General features: G+C 41.2%; 3 protein-coding genes across 3 annotated transcripts; 2 read left to right on the top strand and 1 right to left on the bottom strand.

Annotated features, from left to right (window-relative positions):
- Positions 1-1,488: 1,488 nt before the first annotated feature.
- LOC122650735 lies at positions 1,489-2,304 on the top strand. Its single transcript, XM_043844125.1, has one exon. The coding sequence runs from the start codon at positions 1,489-1,491 to the stop codon at positions 2,302-2,304; it is 816 nt and encodes a 271-aa protein (XP_043700060.1).
- A 1,296-nt stretch (positions 2,305-3,600) lies between these two features.
- Positions 3,601-4,401, top strand: LOC122650734. The gene has a single exon (XM_043844124.1). The coding sequence runs from the start codon at positions 3,601-3,603 to the stop codon at positions 4,399-4,401; it is 801 nt and encodes a 266-aa protein (XP_043700059.1).
- Positions 4,402-16,585: 12,184 nt separating this feature from the next.
- LOC122650733 lies at positions 16,586-17,032 on the bottom strand. The gene has a single exon (XM_043844123.1). It carries the CDS (start codon positions 17,030-17,032, stop codon positions 16,586-16,588), a length of 447 nt encoding a protein of 148 aa, XP_043700058.1.
- Between the last annotated feature and the right edge of the window lie 4,166 nt (positions 17,033-21,198).

The following is a 21,198-nucleotide window of genomic DNA, read 5'->3' as shown; positions in this document are numbered from 1 at the left end:
GTTGCATCTGGGTCACGGGTCGGTGGATCCCTTGCTGGTTCTGTTGGTGGTGGTAGGAGCGCAAGCAGCTCACGTACTTCTTCCCCTCTAGAAGCAGTTCGTTGGCACCCTATTAGAGGGGAATTGGAGGTGGTCCTCCCGGTGGATACGTCGCATGTGGTGGAGGAGTTTGTTGAGACCTAGCTATTTAATGGAACAGTGGTGGTGCATGCGAAGGAGGTAGCTGCCATAGGCACTGCTGCCTTGCAGGCAGAGAAGACCGGTGCTCTTCAAACGAGCAGCGCAGAGGTAGACTGGTTTCGTAGGTGGATATTTAGAGTCGGAAACTCTCTGAGCGTTTGGCAGCAAAGACCTCTAGTGCCCAATGAAAGTCTTATTTTGGAATATTAGAGGTTGCAGGAAGAATGCAGCTCGCTTGGCATTGTCGTCTATTATCTCGGAGTCGAGACCGGATTTAATTTGCTTGGCTGAACCTAAGGTAGAGTCTAATAAATTTCCAGCTTTGTTTTTAAATAAATTGGGTTACTCGGTGGATTTCATTCACAACTTGTGGTCGGGTTCTCCTCCTAATTTATGGATCATCTGGAAATTGGAGATGGCACGGCCTAAGGTGATCACTTCTTCGGATCAACATATCTCTTTGTCTGTGTTGTGGAAGGGTAATGTTTTGTATATCTTTGCAATTTATGCCAGTTGTTTGCGTGTGGAGAGATGGAAGTTGTGGCTTGATCTGCTTAACCTTAATTTGGGATCGGTTCCGTGGCTTGTAACGGGGGATTTTAATGCTACTCTGCTGTCAGAAGAGAAGAGAGGCCCAGGGGCTTTTTCTATTGGCTCGGCCTTAGAGTTTGGGGCTTGGGTTGATGCTTGTAATCTCATTTCTGTGCCCTCCTTTGGAAAAAAATTTACTTGGTCTAATAACGGGGTGAGGGGGCATGTGGAGGCCATTCTTGATCGTAGTTTTGGCAACTCTAATTGGGTCGATAATTTTCCCAACTACTCTCAACAGGTGTTGGCGCAAGTGGCTTCGGATCATTCCCCCTTCCTTACAGGTTTTGAGCCTTGGAGTAAATCGTCCAATGCCCCCTTTAGGTTCCATTTGTTTTGGATGGAGAACCCAAATTTTCTGGAGGTGGTACAGCAACCTTAGAGCCAGCCGATGGTGGGTTTCCCTATCTTCATTTTGAGGTGGAAACTCAAGAGGTTGAAGGTGGTTCTGAGACAGTGGTCCCGAGAGGTTTTAAGCCTTGGAGTAAATCGTCCAATGCCCCCTTTAGGTTCCATTTGTTTTGGATGGAGAACCCAAATTTTCTGGAGGTGGTACAGCAACCTTAGAGCCAACCGGTGGTGGGTTTCCCTATCTTCATTTTGAGGTGGAAACTCAAGAGGTTGAAGGTGGTTCTGAGACAGTGGTCCCGAGAGGCCTTCCCAAATTTAATTTAGGTAGTGCAGGAGGCTAAGTTTGAGGTTGAGGAGGGTCAAGAAACCATGGAGGCTTGTGGGGTCAATGAGGTCTTATTTGGGTTGGAAGCGGATGCCAAAACTAGGTACCTACATGCTTTGGAAGACTGTGAAAAGCTCTGGAGGGAGAAATCTAGGAATAAATGGCTCAGAGAGGGGGATCGAAACTCAAAGTTTTTTCACCTCTCTACGGTGATAAGGAGGTCAAAAAATCAAATCAAATGCCTTAAGAAAGATGATGGGACTGTTGTGGCTGACCTGGTTGGTATGGCAGAGTATGTGTGTACTTTCTTCAAAAATTTTCATAAGGCGGTTCCCTTGGCGGAGCACATGGACCTCCTTGATGTGATTCCCAATGTCTTGGGGGACGACGATAGGGTGTCTTTGGAGGTGGATCCTGAGTTAGATGAAGTTAAGAATGCGGTGTGGGATCTTGACCCTGACAGCTCACCTAGGCTGGATGGCTTTCAGGGTGCTTTTTTTAGGCGGTGTTGGGAGATTGTGGGGACCGATGTAGGGAGGGCAGTGGTTAACTTCTTCAGGGAAGGGATCATGCCAAAAGGGATGAATAACTATTTCATTTCTTTGATTCCCAAGGTGGAGGGTGTAATTTCTTTGGACAAATTTTGTCCTATCTGTATGGGTAATTTCATTTGCAAAATTATTTCCAAGATCCTGGCTAACAGGTTGGGGGCGCTTCTTCCCTGTCTTGTCTCCAAGGAGCAGGGGGCATTCCAGAAAGGCAAGGTTATTTTTTCGAATATTTGCATGGCTTCGGAGATGAGTAACTTGATGCATAAGGCCATGAGGGGAGGTGGTATAGGGCTTAAGCTAGATGTGTAGAAGGCCTATGATTCTCTCTCTTGTGGCTTTCTCTTTATGGTGTTGCGGAAGTTTGGCTTCAGTAACAGGTGGATCCAATGGTTACATACTTTGTTGTCATCTACCAGAATCTCGGTGATGGTGAATGGGGGTCCTGTGGGCTTTTTTGGGGTGGAAAGGGGGCTACGACAAGGACACCCTCTCTCTCCCTTGCTCTTTATTATTGCGGAGGAAGTTCTCTGTAGGGGTCTGAGAAAGCTTGTGGATGAGAATAAGATTCTCCCTCTCAGAGGTCCTAGAGATGTCCCAACCCCCGGACATTTACTCTTCTGTAGCGCGATCATTCCTTCGAGAAGACGATAAATTTTGGATCTACTTAACATCCCTTTGTGCAAACTTCCTACTAGGTACCTAGGGACTGAAATCTTCGAAGGTAGAGTCACTAAGAACTATCTGATGCAGTTGGTAGACAAGTTCAAAAGTCGGCTTTCAGGTTGGAAGGGGAAGCTCCTCTCATTTGCAGGTCATGTAGAGTTGGTGCGATCAGTGATGTTAAGTGTGCCTGTTCATAACTTCTCTATATACTGGTGGCCCTCTTCCCTGGTGACCTTGATGGAGAGGTGGATGAGAAACTTCATTTAGGCTGGTGATATTGAGGCTCGAAAGGTCGTGACGGTGAAGTGGGATGCGGTGTGCAAGCCAAAGGTGGAAGGCGGTTTAGGCATTCACAGGCTCTGCGATATTAATAAGTCTCTGCTTTGCAAGCTGGCGTGGTCTATTAAACATGAGAACTTGGTCTTGTGCAATTTTTTGAAAGCCAGGTTGGTTCACTCTGATGGTTCTCTAAAGTCCCCCTCTCCTCCTTCTTCGATTCTTCCTGGTATTTGTAAGGTTTGGGATCTGGTGGTGCAAAATGAACGTTGGGTGATTGGGAATGGAAAGTCTGTGCAGTTTTGGACTGATGCTTGGCTAGGTCATGAGTCAATTACTGGTGCTTCGTAGCTTAAATCGGATCTTTTTAAAGACAAAGCAGCTCGTGTGTTTGATTTTATTGAAGGCACTTCTTGGGCTCTCCCTTAAGTTTGGTCTCGATTCCTAGATGACACCTTTGATTCTATCAAGAATATTACCTTGTTCAACTTGCCTACTTCGGGCTCCTGCTTCTGGGGATACACCCCCTCTGGTAGGTTCTCTGTGAAGTCTGCATGGGAGATGCTTAGAGGGAAATCCCCCATTACACATTGGAGTGCCTCAGTGTGGAATAAATCCCTCCTTCCTAGACACTCTTGTTTTGCTTGGCGGCTGGTGCTTGGGAAAATGCCTACTAATGCAGCTGTGGCATCTAGGAGGGTGTGTCTGGTGTCTCGGTGTGAGCTATGTGCTTCTAGTGTGGAATTGGACTCACATTTGTTTTTGGATTGCCCTTTCTCTCTCCGGTTATGGCAAAGGTTCACGGATATTTTAATTGTTCATTGGCCAAGTCCAGTCTCAATCGATGATTTTTTTCTTTGGGGTAAAAGGAAAGCTAGAGTGGTCCCTATAAAGGATGCCTGGACAGTTGGTATGATCATAATGATGTACTGTATTTGGTTGGAATGCAATCACAGAAGGTTTGATGGGATCGCTTTGGAGGTGGATAAGGTATTTTCTGGTTTCCTTACTTCTATGAAGAAGCTCTCGTGGTCCTTTACCACCCCCGTCTCTTCTATTATTGATCTGTGTTGTGCCCGTAGATTGGATATTCCCATCATCCCTAATCCTACTAGGGTGATGTTGGAAGTTAGATGGCACTGTCCTTCTCCTGGCTGGGTGAAACTCAATGTGGATGGGTGTTCATTAGGGAACCCGGGCAGGACAGGTGCAGGTGGTGTCCTAAGAGATCATCGGGCCACTCATATTTCTGCCTTTAGTGTTTTTCTCAGTAACTTGACCAACTATGAGGTGGAGTTTAGGGCCATCTTCATTGGGCTATTGAGAGCTAAAGATTTGGGGATTACTCATCTTTGGGTGGAGTGTGACTCCAAGGCTGTGGTGGATGCGCTTAATGCCAAATCTATCCCCTTGTTCGTCACTCAACAGTGGATGGGTCTGCAGCCTTTTCTTGATTCCATTTCTTAGAAAGTCACCCATTATTTTAGAGAAGCGAATCTAGTGGTGGGCTTTCTGGCGAAGATGGCGGCAAAAAGGGAGTCCTCCTCTCCCTGGTTTATGGAGTTTCCTCCCTTGATCCGGTCGTTACTGTCGGATGATGCTTTCAGTAGGCCTAGGTTCAGATTTGCTTAGGGTCCTAGAATGTTTCGTGGATTTTCACTAGCCTTGGTGTTAGTGAGTTGTTGTTGTTCTCGTCTGGGTATGCCTAGACGTTCTGTTACACCCGCACCCGGGATTATAATTAATTATTATTTCTTTCCCGTGACGTGTAGTTACCGCTGCCATGTATGTTGGTGAGCTGTTCTCACTGGTGGTCAAACCCAACTACAAAATTATTGGCCACAGTATAAGTTTGCTTGTGGAGAAAACTATTTGGGGTCATGGGGGACAAACCATGACAATGGAGAAGTAAGTTCTAGCCCTTGACTTATTTATTTACCCTTTCCCTTGATGTCCTCGAAGTACGGGTCAAGGTTTGCACCTCCCGGGCTATTTTAGTTGAGTGGGGAATATTTCACTTATGGGTCCCACTTGCCTTAGGGAGACATGTGAAGAGCTTATACCCATATCATGTGAACCCATCTTTTAATTAGGCTCTTTCCTAATTATAACCAGTGGGCACGCCCATTTAGCTTAAGTGGCCCATTTAACTTAAGGGCCCATTTAACTCTATTTGACCCAAGGATGGGTTATTCCATTCCCTTACCCTAAATAGAACTAATGGGTCAACCCATTTAGCTCTCATGACCCATTGGACTTGAAGGACCCAATACCCACTTGTTATAGATAGGTCCAAAAGGGGGAGAGAGCATTCACTTTTCATTCATCATTCTCATCTACCCTAAACGTGGAGGAGTAAAGAGGAAGGAGAAAATGAGGGAGAAGGGTGGAGCAGCTTGGTTGGAGGTTTGAGGCCCCACCTCTTGGAGCCTCAACGTGGAGCTCTTCTACCTTGGGGTAGGTAAACCATTAAATCCCACTTCTCTTCTTCTATTTTGGGTTTTGGGGTTTGGAAAATGGGAGAGATTCGATCTAGGATTTATCTTGGAACCCAAAGATCGATTGGAACTCTTAGTTTTGGTTATTGTGGAGTTATTTCACTCCATGGCTTGCTCTAAAGCTCTCAATCTCATTTTATTTGAGAAACCTAGGGTTTCTACCCTATTTGAGCTATAGACTAGGTTCTCCTTGGTTTTTCTCTTGAATCATTTGGGATACATGGACCTAGTGAGGTCTTAGAACCCTAATGGACCTAGGAGGAAGCTTTCTTAAAGCCTCCTTACCTTTAAACCCCTTGGGAAAAGGAACCCATAGTGAGAAACCTTTCAAATTTCGATTATGCAGGTATGTAGTTTTACATATGGTTTCAAGATCTACGAGAAACCACCCTTGCAACCTACCCCTGAATAAGCCCCTGTTAAAGTCGGTTTTAGATGCGGTTTCATATTCTAAGACAAACCACTTGTAAAATCACACTTGTCAGAAACCTTCCTGAGTCCCTGGTTAGCTAGGATTTACATGTGGATTCAGGAATTGGGCATGAAACCACCCACAAAACCACCCTGTCTCTGAAATCTTATACTTAAGAGAATTAAGAGAGACCTTTTGGGGATCATTTCCTTTACTTATTTAACCTTGTTCTCACTCTTTATTTAGGTTTAAAGTTCCCATCTTGTGGCATATTACTTAATCGCGACGACAACTTGTAACTTCGGGACATAACTTATATTGTGAGTGGGTTTGGTTTGTTTGGGCTTATTATTAATATTGCATAATGTATTAGTATAATTTATTAAGTATGTTTGTGTATTTTGCATACTTTATTAAATGATTGATATGATGATGTTGTGGTTGCTTTCCATTTCTTATCGGATTACGGTGTCAGTGAATGCCGGTGCCGGAGCCCCGAATTATATATATAATATCTTTGATTGAATTTTATATTAAACTGTATGCACCGTGCCGTGCTGGTACCCAGGTGCTAAACCAGATGAAAAGTTGATGCGCTCAGAATACCTCTCGGGACAATAGGACTTGCATATAGTATATCTGCGGCTAAGACTTTGCACCCTTATGCTACGACCCTTGCCAACAGGAGTTTAGGTGTTGGATAACCAGAGCAAGGATTCTGTGGTGTGAGAGAGAGCCAGTCATGGTAGTGATGGTTATCAAGGGATCTGCCACTGGGAAGTTTTGGAGGCTTTGTCCGACGTAGGCCCTCAAGTGATAATTGTGGTTTCATTATGGTGATGATAGAAGTGACCCACAGTGTTACCTGAGTTGTCACAGTAGCATATACCTTTAACTTAGTTGTGTGATAGGTGGAAAAATGGAATTAACATGTCCATGCATCATTGGACTATGTGAATTGTGTGTTTGTGCATCTCCATCCCCTCATTGGCTCAGTGGAGCTAACCCCCTCGTGTACACACTTTTTAGATTATGATGCAGGTGGTGGAGGAGCACTGTGATCGATGTCCTCGAAATGATGTTGCCTACAGGGCATAATGATGGCTGGAACTTGGTTCCTTTTCTGATTATTTTAGGGCTTAAAGCCCATGTATAAACATTTACTGTTATACCCTTGTTGATAGTTATTAGATGGTCTTGGGAAATATATTAATTACAGTATTTATCAGTTAACCTTTGAACATCTTGTAACTATTTGATTTTATATGCTTCCATAAAACTACTGATCTTTTGGAATGTAATATTCCCTTTTCGTATTTTGATATTATATTGCTTTAATATTGGTTATGACTATGCATTGGGACACTGTGTCAGTGACCCTAGTAGTTTAATGGGATGACAAGCGTCGTCCTAGTCACCCCTTATATTGTATTATATTCCTTATCTAGGATGGGGGTGTGACAGAGTGGTATCAGAGTAATGATGCTCTGTACCGACCACAATCTCGTGGACTCTTGATTTACTCTCCACAATTAGGTTCTAAACTAAAAATCTTCAAGAACATAAATGATGGTGTGCAGACACAGGAGAAGACTGATTGTGGTGAAACAAGGACTTAAAAGATAGTAGGTAACATGGAACTTAGGACTTGAACCATAGGCTGTTAAACTACAACTGTGTAATTGCTTGGTTGAGTCCTAAGTAGGTCATAGATGGGCGATTATATGTTATAATTCATAAACAATAATGAATCAATCATAACCAACCATAATTATCAACATTGATTTAAACAAGAGAGAATTAAGAAAATACATGGAGATATATAGAAGATTAATTACAAATATTCAATTGTTTCAAATCTTCCTGGAAGGCAACCATATCCTTCTCATTTCAACATTCATGATTTCATCCACTCCAACAAAAAAACATATGACTCCATCCTGCTCAATCAAAAGATACCAATCTAAACACCATAATTATTCCAGATTCTCTGTTTGGGCATAACTGTGCCTTTCCCAACTCAGAATGCAAGATCCCATTTGTTCTAAATCAAAACATTTGATTCTGTTTGTCTCAGATTAAATATACAAGTCCACCATTTTCTAAAGAGAAAAAAAAAAAGTAAAAGAGCTCCACAAATATCCATCTTAAGACAAGAAACTAGAAGAACTGAACCAAGATAACTTCAAATTTGTTGAGAGAAAGCTGGGCTAGTCGTTTGCACCACCACCACCACCACGACCACGAAAGGTGTTGATGCCATCTACCCCTCTCTCGATACCCTCTAGGCATCGAGTCTAGCCGAAGAGTTACTTCGTGACCTCATCGAAGCCATCCACCATTCGCAGGTTCAGCCGCCTGATGGCCGTCAGAATGTCAATACCTCCCGCTTGATGAAGGTATAGGGGTTCTTTCCCAGTGAGCAATAGGTCTTTGCTTCCCAATGGACACATTAAGAATCCCTGTTAACTGTGCTGCTATGAAGGATATAGGGACCCCCTTTACATATGAAACAACCCAATAACTTTGTGTGCCCGGGTTCTTGGTATCCAGATTTGCATAAAAATGTCGGATGAGTTTTGGATAGTATGGTTCAGGAAGGTTGAAAAGGTTATTCCACCCCAATTCCTCAAATCTCTGCCCCACCTTGTAAGCTTTGAGATCATCCAACACTACATCCCGCCATTCCACTATATTTTTGAAGTGGAAGTAGTCTTGGGAAAGCTCTTAGTCCTCTATCTTTTGAAACCATAGTGGATCTAGGACAGTTGGTGCAACTTGTTCAATGCGTGCACGTCGTGTTCTTGGGGCCATTGATTGTTTTAACCTGTAGCCAAGAGCCAAGTAGATAGCAAATTAATACCTTGAATGCTAAGGCCTAAGTAGATGATCAATGTAAGGTTATGAGGTTTAAAACCTAGCCTTTAATTATTTTTCCAAGGCAATTAAGTTTCAACAGGATTCTTAGGCTAGAAAATTTTGATTTTTATCAAATTGTGATCTAAGAAATTGGGGAAAAAAGAAAGGCATGGCCATTATGTGAATGACATGATAAATAATGAAGTTTGATGGTCATATTATACCTAGGACATGATATTTCAAACAAAACAGTGGGTTCAAGCAAGTAATGGGTTTAATCGATCGTGGAGCATGCTATAAACTTAAAAACGAAAAAGAATTTTCCAAATGTTGTGGTTGGAAGCTTAAATCATAAGAAACAAGTACATATGGCATGTAACAACTCAAAGGATGTAAACTAAGCCCTATCTAGTAAGACCGATCCATGTATGGTTTGAGAGGAGAGGAAAAAAATTTGATTAGGGTTTGGGTTTTTCAAAAAATCCAACCCAAATCTCTGGATTGATGCCATAGTCGTCAAAAGGAAACAAAAACCCCAAGTTTCAAAACCTGAAATCGTGTTTTGGGTCTTCTCCAAGAGAGAGAAATCGATGGAAGAGAGATAAATCGATGGGAGAGAGGGAGATCTTACCGGAATGCGATTGGGTGTTGTTGAGGAGTAATTTGGAGCACCAAAATCCACCAAGGACTAAGGAGAGAGCAAGTATGGTTGCAGTTGGGGTTTCTCCAGACCTTTAGAGTTGTGTTTTGAAAGAGGGGAAAATGACCCTTTAAATTGTGGACTTTAAATTTAAAGAAAAAGGCCCGACGGTTTTACATACGGTTTCAGCCTAGGTAAAAACCACCTAAAAATCCGCTCTTGGCTGAAGCTGTTTATTCTGATTTCAGTCTCAGGCGGATTTACCAGCGGTTTTATATTTGAGTAGAACCAGGCATAAAAACCGCCCAAGCTAGAAAGGATTTGTAGCCCTGTTTGGTTTAACCAATCTATTTTGGTGTTTGTTACCTTCATCTATTGTTTCCCTCACCCCCTTTGTGACCTATCTTACCCCGATAATTTAAGCTTTATGCTAGGCAAATAATATTATAGAAGTGAAATGTCTACAAGATATGGGAACTGTATTGTGGTAAGAGCATATAAGGAAAATGAGACATGATAACCATAGAAAGATGTTTGGAGTGAAGAGAAATGAGTAAGGTCAATACACATGTAAAATCCATGTGAGATCCCTAGTGCATGGATGTGAATAATGAGATCAATGTGAACAACCTGTGCTTTTGGCTACCTTGCATCCCAACCAATACTAAACAAGCAAGTTATTGAATGAAAATACCCCAACAAGAGACAATAATTATTTATTTGAGGAAAAGAGGAAAGATTTCAAGGATTTTATCAACAATCATGTATACAAGAGAATATGCTTGAAGATAAGACAATGTGATAATTTTCTATGAGATTATATGGCATGCAAAAGAATTTATTTTGAACTTGAAGAGTTTTTCCAAAATATTGTGAATTAAGGATTTTACCACAACCAAAACCTAGAAATAATCTAAGTAAAATTCAACTAGGCATTATAAACCTAGCAACAATCTCTAAAATACTTGCAAACACTTGAAAATTTATAAAAGATGCAATAATCAAACAAGGATCCAACAACTTAGTGCCATTGATCAAATAGGGCTTGATTTACACCCAAAAACCCCAGTCCCAATCGGTTTGGCATGGATTTGGTGTACATGGCTATGGGATTACAAGCAAAATCAAGACTTGATCACGACTTGAAATAATTCATCCTAAATCCAAGAAAAGAGAAAGTAGAAATGGAAAGAAAGCCATATCTTGAACAAGTGAGAGTTGAACCTTGAGGCTTGAGATTACAAGAAACCCACCCAAGGGGAGCTTGAACGGAAGTCCCTGTAGAGCTTTTCCTCCCTGCGGTTATGTCCCTTTCTTTGGAGCCAAAATTGAGTTTTAAAACTCGCGGCTCTGTTTTGCTAAATTTCTGCAAACGGATGAACGAGCGAATCCACTTACCGTGACTCCGCTCGTGAATCCGCTCTGCACAAAACTTGAAATTATCATTTTAAAACTGTGCGGATTAACGAACGGATCCACACTCATGTGTCCGTCCGTAGATCCATTCGACTTAAACCCTCTCGGCCATTGAGACTTCTGAGACCGGACAAACGAACGGATTCACATTCCACATCCGCCCGTTAGTCCGCTCTCCCTATTTTCACGAAGGAGCCACGAACGCACCCGGAGTGTTGACGCCGCTCGTGAGTCCGCCCGATTTCTTTTAGGATTTCAAGCCCATATTTTTAGAGACCTTTTGACCACACCTATATGTGATGATTATGTGCCTATACCCTAGATCGGACACCCCTTTTGTGTGACCCATTTGTGTGGACCACTTAAGTCTAGTTAATACCTTAAAATTGAAAGAGGTTAGGACTGGTACCCGACTGGGCCAGCTAATAAGAACTAGCAGGCATTGGTGACCACTGTGACTCCCCTCTTACATAAAAGGAGAAGAGTTACCCCTGAGGATGAAGACCTTAGACCCTGTGAATTTAAAGACCCGAACCTTATGGATAAGAAAACCTAAACCTATACGGGTAGAGACCCTTAATGGGGTGCATAGAATCTAGACCTGTAGATAGATATTAAGAAAAAAAAAGTAATAGGCTAGCTTGGACTATTATCTTTGAGTGAGCCATAAAGGTCACGTGTATTTGGAAGTCACTCATAACACCTCAATCTAGTGACAACTCTATTTGAACTTTACTTGGTTTATCCAAACTTTGTTTAGGCTCATAGAGAAAGTCCTACACCATGATTTGAATTTCCAAAAAAGGACTTAGCGAACCGTACCTGAGAACTTCTTGTTCTTGTGGATTGATCTAAATGACAGATATGTCCATAGGAATGTGAATGTAATTATTAAATTTATGCGTATGTATTGGTGTGAAAATAAAATATATAAATATTTATAGATATCCCATAGAACCTTGGACTTGTGTGACTAGGAGTTTGGGTTTCATTACTCAAAACCCTAGAACGTGACCTTTGAGAGTTCAATCCCTTAAGTTCTCTAAGCCCAATGAATTTAATGATATAACCAAGCCCTAGTGGACCCTAGGACACCCTTCCCTTGTCCTTGGGACTTAAAGATCCAAGTGGGACAAATTGGGTTAAAGAACACCTTCAAAATTTGTGACATGCCATGATCGAATGCAAGGGCGGATGCAAGACCCTGCCTACAACCATGTTCGCATCCAATGCTGCCCTAAAGACTGGCAACCAATGTAATTTATGGTACTACAAATATGACCTTACCTCGACCTTGTTATATAACTAGTTGGAGCCCTGACCTTGGTTGACCAAACTTTAGGGTAATGAATAATGAATTTAATGACCACTTAGGTTAAATTATTGAGACCTGCTTGAAGAGTTGACTTGGACCAAAACTATTAGAAGATTATTGGTTCTCGAAAGAGGACTGATATGGACTCTTCCCTATGGGATAACTATGTAGTAGGTTTAAAGGTTGCAAAAGCAGAAACTGAAGGATGTAGCAAAACCTCCTCCAACAACAGATATGAATAGAGTAATGGGTCACCAAATACATTCCCTCGGTACTGGGAGTGAACAATAGGAGATTTCATCAATATTCCAAATCATTCTAGAGTTGGGTTAGGTAATGAGATAACCTGAAGTGAAAGCATTCAATATGTGAACCCTATGTTTGAGAATGGATAGGTTAAATCCTGTAACCCAAGAATGACCTAAGTAGTGAAGGCTAGAGTGGTATCACCTGATCTGGAAGACCTAGGGAACTTTTGTTCTTTGTGGCTTAGTTTATTGTGTAAAGCCTTATGTTATCTCTAGAGTGTTGTAACCATTGACCCTTAACCCAATGGAACCTAGGGTTATTGTGAACGATACCCCTGTGGTAATGTGACCCTATAAGGAAAAAAAGAGAATTGTAGAACCTGACTTGTTGTGCCATGTAGGTACTGCCTCATCTTGACCCGACCTTTGACTTGGCTTAAGATGTGGGTGATTTGGGATGTTGTTATTCAACAGTTCTTATCTCTTGAGACCCTAGCTGCCTTAAATTTCGGGGATAAAATTTCTTGTAAGGTGGGGGGGATGTTACACCCGCACCCGGAATTATAATTAATTATTATTTCTTTTTCGTGACGTGTAATTATCGCTGCCATGTATGCTGGTGAGTTGTTCTCACTGGTGGTCAAACTCAGCTACAAAGTTGATCACAGTACGGGTTTGCCTGTGGAGGAAACTATTCAGGGTCATGGGGGACAAACCATGACAATGGAGAAGTAAGTTCTAGCCCTTGACTTATTTATTTACCCTTTCCCTTGATGTCCTCGAAGTGCGGGTCAAGGTTTGAACCGCTCGGACTATTTTAGTTGAGTGGGAAATATTTTACTTGTGGGTCCCACTTGTCTTGGGGAGACATGTGAAAAGCTTATACCCATATCATGTGAACCCATCTTTTAATTAGGCTCTTTCCTAATTATAACCAGTGGGCAGGCCCATTTAGCTTAAGTGGCCCATTTAACTTAAGGGCCCATTTAACTCTATTTGACCTAAGGATGGATTATTCCATTTCCTTATCCTAAATAGAACTAATGGGTCGACCCATTTAGCTCTTATGACCCATTGGACTTGAAGGACCCAATACCCACTTATTATAGATAGGTCCAAAGGGGGGAGAGAGCATTCACTTCTCATTCATCATTCTCATCTACCCTAAACATGGAGGAGTAAAGAGGAAGGAGAAAAGGAGGGAGAAGGGTGGAGCAGCTTGGTTGGAGGCATGAGACCCCACCTCTTGGAGCCTCAACGTAGAACTCTTCTACCTTGGGGTGGGTAAGCTATTAAATCCCACTTCTCTTCTTCTATTTTGGGTTTTGGGGTTTGGAAAATGGGAGAGATTCGATCTAGGGTTTATCTTGGAACCCAAAGATCGATTGGAACTCTTAGCTTTAGTTATTGTGGAGTTATTTCACTCCATGGCTTGCTCTAAAGCTCTCAATCTCATTTTATTTGAGAAACCTAGGGTTTCTACCCTATTTGAGCTATAGATTAGGTTCTCATTGGTTTCCCTCTTGAATCCTTTGGGATACATGGACCTAGTGAGGTCTTAGAAGCCTAATGGACCTAGGAGGAAGCTTCCTTGAAGCCTCCTTACCTTTAAACCCCTTGGAAAAAGGAACCCCTGGTGAGAAACCTTTCAAATTTCGATTTTGCTGGTCTGTGGTTTTACATATGATTTCAAGACCTACGAGAAACCACCCTTGCAACCACCCCCTGAATAAGCCCATGTTAAAGTCGATTTTAGATACGATTTCATGTTCTGAGACAAACTACCCGTAAAACCACACGTGGCAGAAACCTTCCTGAGTCCCTGGTTAGCTAGGATTTACATGTGGATTCGGGAATTGGGCATAAAATCACCCATAAAACCACCCTGTCTATGAAATCTTATACTTAGGAGAATTAAGAGAGACCTTTTGGGGATCATTTTCTTTACTTATTTAACCCTGTTCTCACTCTTTATTTAGGTTTAAAGTTCTCATCTTGTGGCATATTACTTAATCGCGGGGACAACTTGTAACTTCGGGACATAACTTATATTGTGAGTGGGTTTGGTTTGTTTGAGCTTGTTATTAATATTGCATAATGTATCATGCTATTAGTATAAGTTATTAAGCATGTTTGTGCATTTTGCATACTTTATTAAATGATTGATATGATGATGTTGTGGTTGCTTTCCATTTTTTATCGGGTTACGGTGTCGGTGAATGCCGATGCCGGAGCCCCAGATTATATATATAATATCTTTGATTGAATTTCATATTGAACTGTATGCGTCATGCCGTGCTGGTACCTGGGTGCTAAACCAGATGAAAAGTTGATGCGCTCGGAATACCTCTCGGGACGATAAGACTTGCATGTAGTATATCTGCGGCTAGGACTTTGCACCCTTATGCTACGACCCTTGCCAACAAGGTTTAGGTGTTGGATAACCAGAGCCCGAATTCTGTGGTGTGAGAGCGAGCCAGTCATGGTAGTGATGGTTATCAAGGGGTCTGCCACTGGGAAGTTTTGGTGGATTTGTCTGGCGTAGGCCCCCAAGTGACAATTGAGGTTTCATTGTGGTGATGATAGAAGTGACCCACAGTGTTACCCGAGTTGTCACAGTAGCGTATACCTTTGACTTAGTTGTGTGATAGGTGGAAAAATGGAATTAACATGTGCATGCATCATTGAACTATGTGAATTGTGTGTTTGTGCATCCCCATCCCCTCACTGGCTCAGTGGAGCTAACCCTCTCGTGTACACACTTTTTAGATTATGATGCAGGTGGTGGAGGAGCACTGTGATCGATGTCCTCAAAATGATGTTGCCTACAGGGCATAATGATGGCTGGGACTTGCTTCCTTTTCTGGTTATTTTATTGCTTCCTTTTCTGGTTATTTTAGGGCTTAAAGCCCATGTATAAACATTTACTATTATACCCTTGTTGATAGTTATTATATGGTCTTGAAAAATGTATTAATTACAGTATTTATCATTTAGCCTTTGAACATCTTGTAACTATTTAATTTTATACGCTTCTGTAAAACTACTGATCTTTTAAAATGTAAGATTCTCATTCCGCACTCTGATATTATATTGCTTTAATATTAGTTATGACTGTGCGTTGGGACACTGTGTCAGTGATCCTGGCAACTTAATGGGATGACACGTGTCATTCTAGTCACCCCTTGTATTGTATTATATTCCTTGTCTGGGATGGGGATGTGACACGTTCTCCTCTTGTATTCTTTTTTAATTTTTAATATATTCCTGCTGATCTTTAGCAAAAAAATAATAGGAAATATAGAATTCTATTCAAAGTAAAATTCTAACATGTTGTCCTTTATTTACTTTTTTATGTAATTGTATTTTAGTGAGTTTGAGTGCATTCCTCCGAGGCCTAGCCATTTCATCTGTTGTGAGGCAAGGGCGCACACGAACTGTAGACTGGCCAAATTGAGGTACTCCAGCCAGTCGATATTTGCACATGTTCTGATAAGAGTTTCGATTACAGTGTTCAAAGTGTCGGTCCTTTCAATGTTTCAAGAGTGATTATAGTGATTGTGCTATCAGTGAAAGTGGACTGGTTACAGGATTCTGTGGACAATTGAACAAGTCTACAAAGAATTACAAATTGAACTTAAGCTTTGGGAAATTTTTCATTGACCCTGATTCACTCCTCCTATCAGGATCATCAGAGTATGTGTGTGTTAGATCATAGATGGGGTATGACTACATGGGTGTGTGATTTACCAAAAAAAAAAGGGTGTATGTGTGGGTGTTAGATCATAGATGGGGTATGATTAAATGGGAAAGTGCAGCTAAAGCACAGTTGAAGGCATTATTTCAAATTAAGCTGCCGCTAGGAATATCATGTGGAACGAGCATTTGCTGGTGTGAAACCTTGCAATTATTATTATGTTAGAGGGCGCAAACACACACAAACTCAATAAATCACAGATATAAAATCCAATTATAAAGCTATTATTTGTTTCCAGGTAAAAGCTGTGTAAGGGAAAAATTTGCAGGTAAAATCAATACCCGAAGCCCAAAAGATCTTAATAAAACAAACGAAATCCAGAAGCCTGTGCCTATTATTTTGTGTCTTCACTAGTTTTAACAAGTAGTAATAGACAAATTATTAGTTGTTGATGAAAGGATTATGAAAGCAAACAAAAGGAAATAAATAAGTACTCAAGGAAATTGCATCGATCATACATAGAGAGTAATCGCTAGACTTGACCAAATTCTAGTAACTAGTACTGATTAATTTGCTGCAGGGTTTTGTTGGAGATACTCCTTCTTTTCCTCTTCGTTCATGAAAGAGGTGAGAGGGAAAGTCTTGCCGACCCCCATGGGTGTCTTGAAGTTGATCTTTTTGCCTTCAATGTGCATCTCCACAATAGGAACCCATATCATCAGCTGCTTGCTCTTGACGCCTGTCATCTTCTTCATCCTCCCCTTCTCCACATATGCTGTGGTCTCGGCAGCATAGCTGTTCTTGGTGTTGGTCACGACATTGAAGTGCTCATAAGGGGCCTTGCATTTCCACCATACGAAGCCCGTGGATCTCACTCTCCCGCATTCTTCTAGCTCTCCTGTGGGAAGAACACCACTGGGGAATCCCAACTCTTTCATCAGCTCTGCCGAAAATCGATCACAAGCTTCCTTTCCGCAAACAATTTCAGCCCCTGCTCTCTCATCAGTTGCCATCTTGGATCGACTGGTCGATTGATCACCCCGGCCAAGTGATTAATCGAAAAAATCTCAAAGGAAGTTTTAAAACTGCTTATTGATGCTAAAGAGTTATAGTACTGTTTGTAAGATGGAAGTCTAAGCATATGCAATGAAAGGCTATTTATAAGAGTACGAAAATGAGAAACCTGATTAAGGAAGGAAATGTGGGAGGAAATTTCTTATTTTATTTGGGTCCCCCATGTGGGAATTGGGATATTTTTTACGGCCAACAGAACCTTCGATCTGAAGGAATGGAACCATAGTCTTCAATGACGGTAGATTGGAAATGCGCGTTGAATTAGCTTTTGGCTTTTTCCAACAAGAAGAATTAGGAGATAGACTCCATAGTATAGATTTTATTTTTCTTCCAGAACTCAACACTGTTTGGATTAAATTACAGAGTAAATTATCACCAATAACATTAAGTGGTGGGGACTTCAGGCTTTTATCTGGTTATTTCCCATCTTAATCCCACTGCGTCCATCAGGAACTACTTCAAGCTATGGTTCGATAAATACTATATCGATTTGAATCGGATTGGTAAATCGGTTGAGTTGGATTTAAATCTATTTATTTGGATTTGAATCCACCGTGACCTATCCAGGGGAATCTGGATGATTCGTGCCAATTCTGTTTCATTTCCAATCAACCCTGGCCGTGTTAGAGTGATTTTAGCTGGTTCCAATCGAAATCAGCATGGACTGACTGATTCAATTCCCGATTCCTTTATATGAAACTTTGGTTATCACTCATCATCTAATTTACCTGCACCTGCCCGGATTATGGAGGGTAAGGGTAGGAGCCGCTTATCTTATGAGTGAGATAGGGAGGGTAAGTGTAGCCACCCTTGACCTGTCAAGGCAGTGAAGACACCTAACTAAATGAGTAATGAATGTATAGGTAAGCCATTCTTATCTTCCATGTTTACCATAACTTTTTTATTTTTGATAATTAAAGCTTCACTCAAAAGGACGTATGGTACATATAAGACTGGAGACACCTTTGACAAGGAATAGGTCGGTTCAACTAGTGATGACTGATGACCGGCTGCTTTTATTTATATCACATGTGAGAGGATTACAATATGTAGCTGCATATTGTTACACTTGTGAATTTACTTTATGGGAAGCAGTTTTCTGTACAGAAGTGTGGCCTACGTCAGTACTCCCATGTGTCTATCTTTCTCCTCTTTAAAACAAAGGGGTAGAGTTGTCTTTTTACATTGGGAGGAGAGAGAGATAGACTCATGGGAATGCTAGCACCCTAGCATAGGCCACACTCCCGGACAGAGAACTTTTTCCGTTACTTTATTTAGCTGCATATTGTTACACAAGACTTGATTATTGTTTTTTTTTTTTTTGGTAATAGACTATTGTTTTACTACACCGCTATACATCTGCACTATATTTTCCCTTCTTGCTTACTCTCATATTTACATTGGTATTTATCCTTTCGTATTGCACTAGTACTAATTGTTGTAGTGGTGGTTTTTAATTCACTGCTAGCTACTTTGTTAGCGTTCTACCTCTACTAGTTGGATATCCATTGCTTATTGTTTTATTACACTGTTCCACCCTTGTAGTGCGTTATCTCTACTTGGTTAATTTTTAATGTAACATTCTACCTCTGCATTGCATTACCTCTTCTTGTTTTAATACATTGCCCCACCCCTGTTTTTCTTCCTTTGTTATATTTTATTGCCTTTTGTATGGACGAGACTACCTGTATAATGTGTTAACCATTCCTTTCATATTACATCTTTATATTCTATAGTATTTATCCTATTCTGGTGCGTCAGGTAGGCAGCCGGCACTATATTATGCCCAGCCAATCCCATTTGCATGGATCCTATTATTTTGTTCTGATTATATATATAGATATATATATATAAATTGAGAGTGCCCTTTATTTTTTCGTATATTATGTCCTTTATTACTAATCTTGTTTGAAAGCATAGGATTAGATTTGTATCCTGGAACATTGGATCTTTGATGGGTAAGAGTTTGGAGCTGATAGATGTTATGTGGAGAAGAAGGATTAATGTTAGATGTATTCAAGAAACAAGATGGAAGGGAAAAAATCCAAGGCGCTAGATGACTTCAAACTATGATACTTGGGAGACGAAAGCGGGAGAGATGGAGTGGGCATAGTTGTGGACAAAGACCTTAAGCACAAAGTAGTGGACGTTAAAAGATTTAGAGATAGGATCATATCTATCAAGTTGGTGCTAGACAACGAGGTTATCAACAGAGTAAGCGCATACACTCCCAAGAAAGATTAGAGGAGAGTGTTAAATTATTTTGGGAACACATGGATGATTTAACATAAGGTTTTGGCCAGGGAGAGAAAATTATTGTCGGAGGTGACCTTAATGGACATGTGGGCAGAGATCGTAGAGGCTATGATGTGGTTCACGGAGGATATGGAGTTGGGTAGAGGAATGAAGAGGGGATCTCAGTGCTAGACTTTGTGATTGCGTTTAATCTATGCATTGCAAATACCTTTTATAAACAGAGAGATGAACATTTAGTCACCTACAAGAGTGGGAAACATGCAAGCCAAATAAATCATCACACGTTAGGGTGTTACCTGAACGGAGATGGGAATGCAATGGAAGAGGATCTCGTACGGGTTTGGTTACTAGCTTAACGAACTCGAACGTTCTCTTTCACGATTTTCGAATATCGTGAAAGGTTTTTCCACGAAGAAGAACTCCACACCACAAATCCTTGGGAAGAGATGGAATCCAAATTTGCCAAAATTACTTGGAGAGTAGGGAGACAGAATCAAATCTTGGTTACTAATGTTATTTTGGGACTTAGGGTGAAAGCATCTATTTATAACCAAAACCCTAAGTCCCCCCTTTGCAGTCTTTTACTCTATATAGGAAAGGGGGAGAGGGAGTCGTTCACTTAAAGTGAACGGCTCCCCCCCTTGCTCACGAGTTAGGTCAAGCCACCCCACTTGGGCACCATGGATCGGGTCCAAGACCCGAATCTGATTAAGTTCTCCCACTCGCCCATGCATGGGCGCATTAGATCAACTATGCATCCAAGTTTCTCTCAATTTGTGTAACTCTTTATATAGGAAATGGGGCGTGTGACCTAATGAGATAATATGGGGTAGGAGTGTTATATCGAGCTTCCATCTAACCAACATAGCACATCACTAACAAAAAATCTTGAAATATCCCAAACAAACCAATTACACCTGATCTGACACTCTCGGTCCCTAATGATGAGCAATGTCAGTACTTTGTATGCAATTTACTCATCACTACGTCGATCACAATAATGACAAGTCACCCAGGCAATGAGTCACAAAGCAAAGGTGTAATGTCAGATGGTTTTTCCTGAGCCCCTCATGTCAATTTGATTGTTCCCAACAACATTCCCAATCTTGTCCCGCTGGACCGCATCATCCATGATCCTAAGGAGTACATCAAAGTAGCATTATTAGGCGTCCTCTTCATGACGTAGGGATCCATTCAGTCATTCTCACCATTGGTCGATATAAGCACATACAGTATGATATATATGCTATGGCATAACTCCCACTAAGGTGGGCTTGTCACTCTCAAAAAATATAAATGCCATATGGATCTTAGTCTAGTCGTTGCGCTAAGCGCCTAACCTATGTTTCTAGTGTAGTCACCCTCATGATTTCTGGCTGAAACCTCACATCCAGCTTTCAATAGGCTACATAGAAGTGTGGCATCTTCCAAGTCAGACTAGATAAGGTCTCATCTTAGTTCTAACTAAGGCGCTATAAAGCACAAATGCTCATAAGCTCATTTTGCTCGCTATCTACAAGAGCCAAGGCGAGTCACCCGTGTGAGTGGATTGACTCTATACCTGGTGACATCTTTACAATAACAAATGAATGTGTTCACACAATATCACTCAAACGAATATATCTCATAAATAAATGAAAAAGAGATACAAATAAATATCCATCCATCAAATTTTTCAAAAGTAAAGTACATATTAAATCCGTCTCAGTCCCAAGTTCCTAACATGAATTAGGACAATATCTTTGGGAATGGGCTTCATCAAAGGATCAACCAACATACTGACAGTGGAGATATGTTTCAGAATGACTTCACCTTGCGCAACCATGTCTCAAATGTAATGATATTGTAT

Source organism: Telopea speciosissima, chromosome 2 (genome assembly GCF_018873765.1).
Source record: "Telopea speciosissima isolate NSW1024214 ecotype Mountain lineage chromosome 2, Tspe_v1, whole genome shotgun sequence".
Lineage (NCBI taxonomy): Eukaryota > Viridiplantae > Streptophyta > Magnoliopsida > Proteales > Proteaceae > Telopea > Telopea speciosissima.
This window is presented reverse-complemented; position numbering and strand designations above follow the sequence as displayed.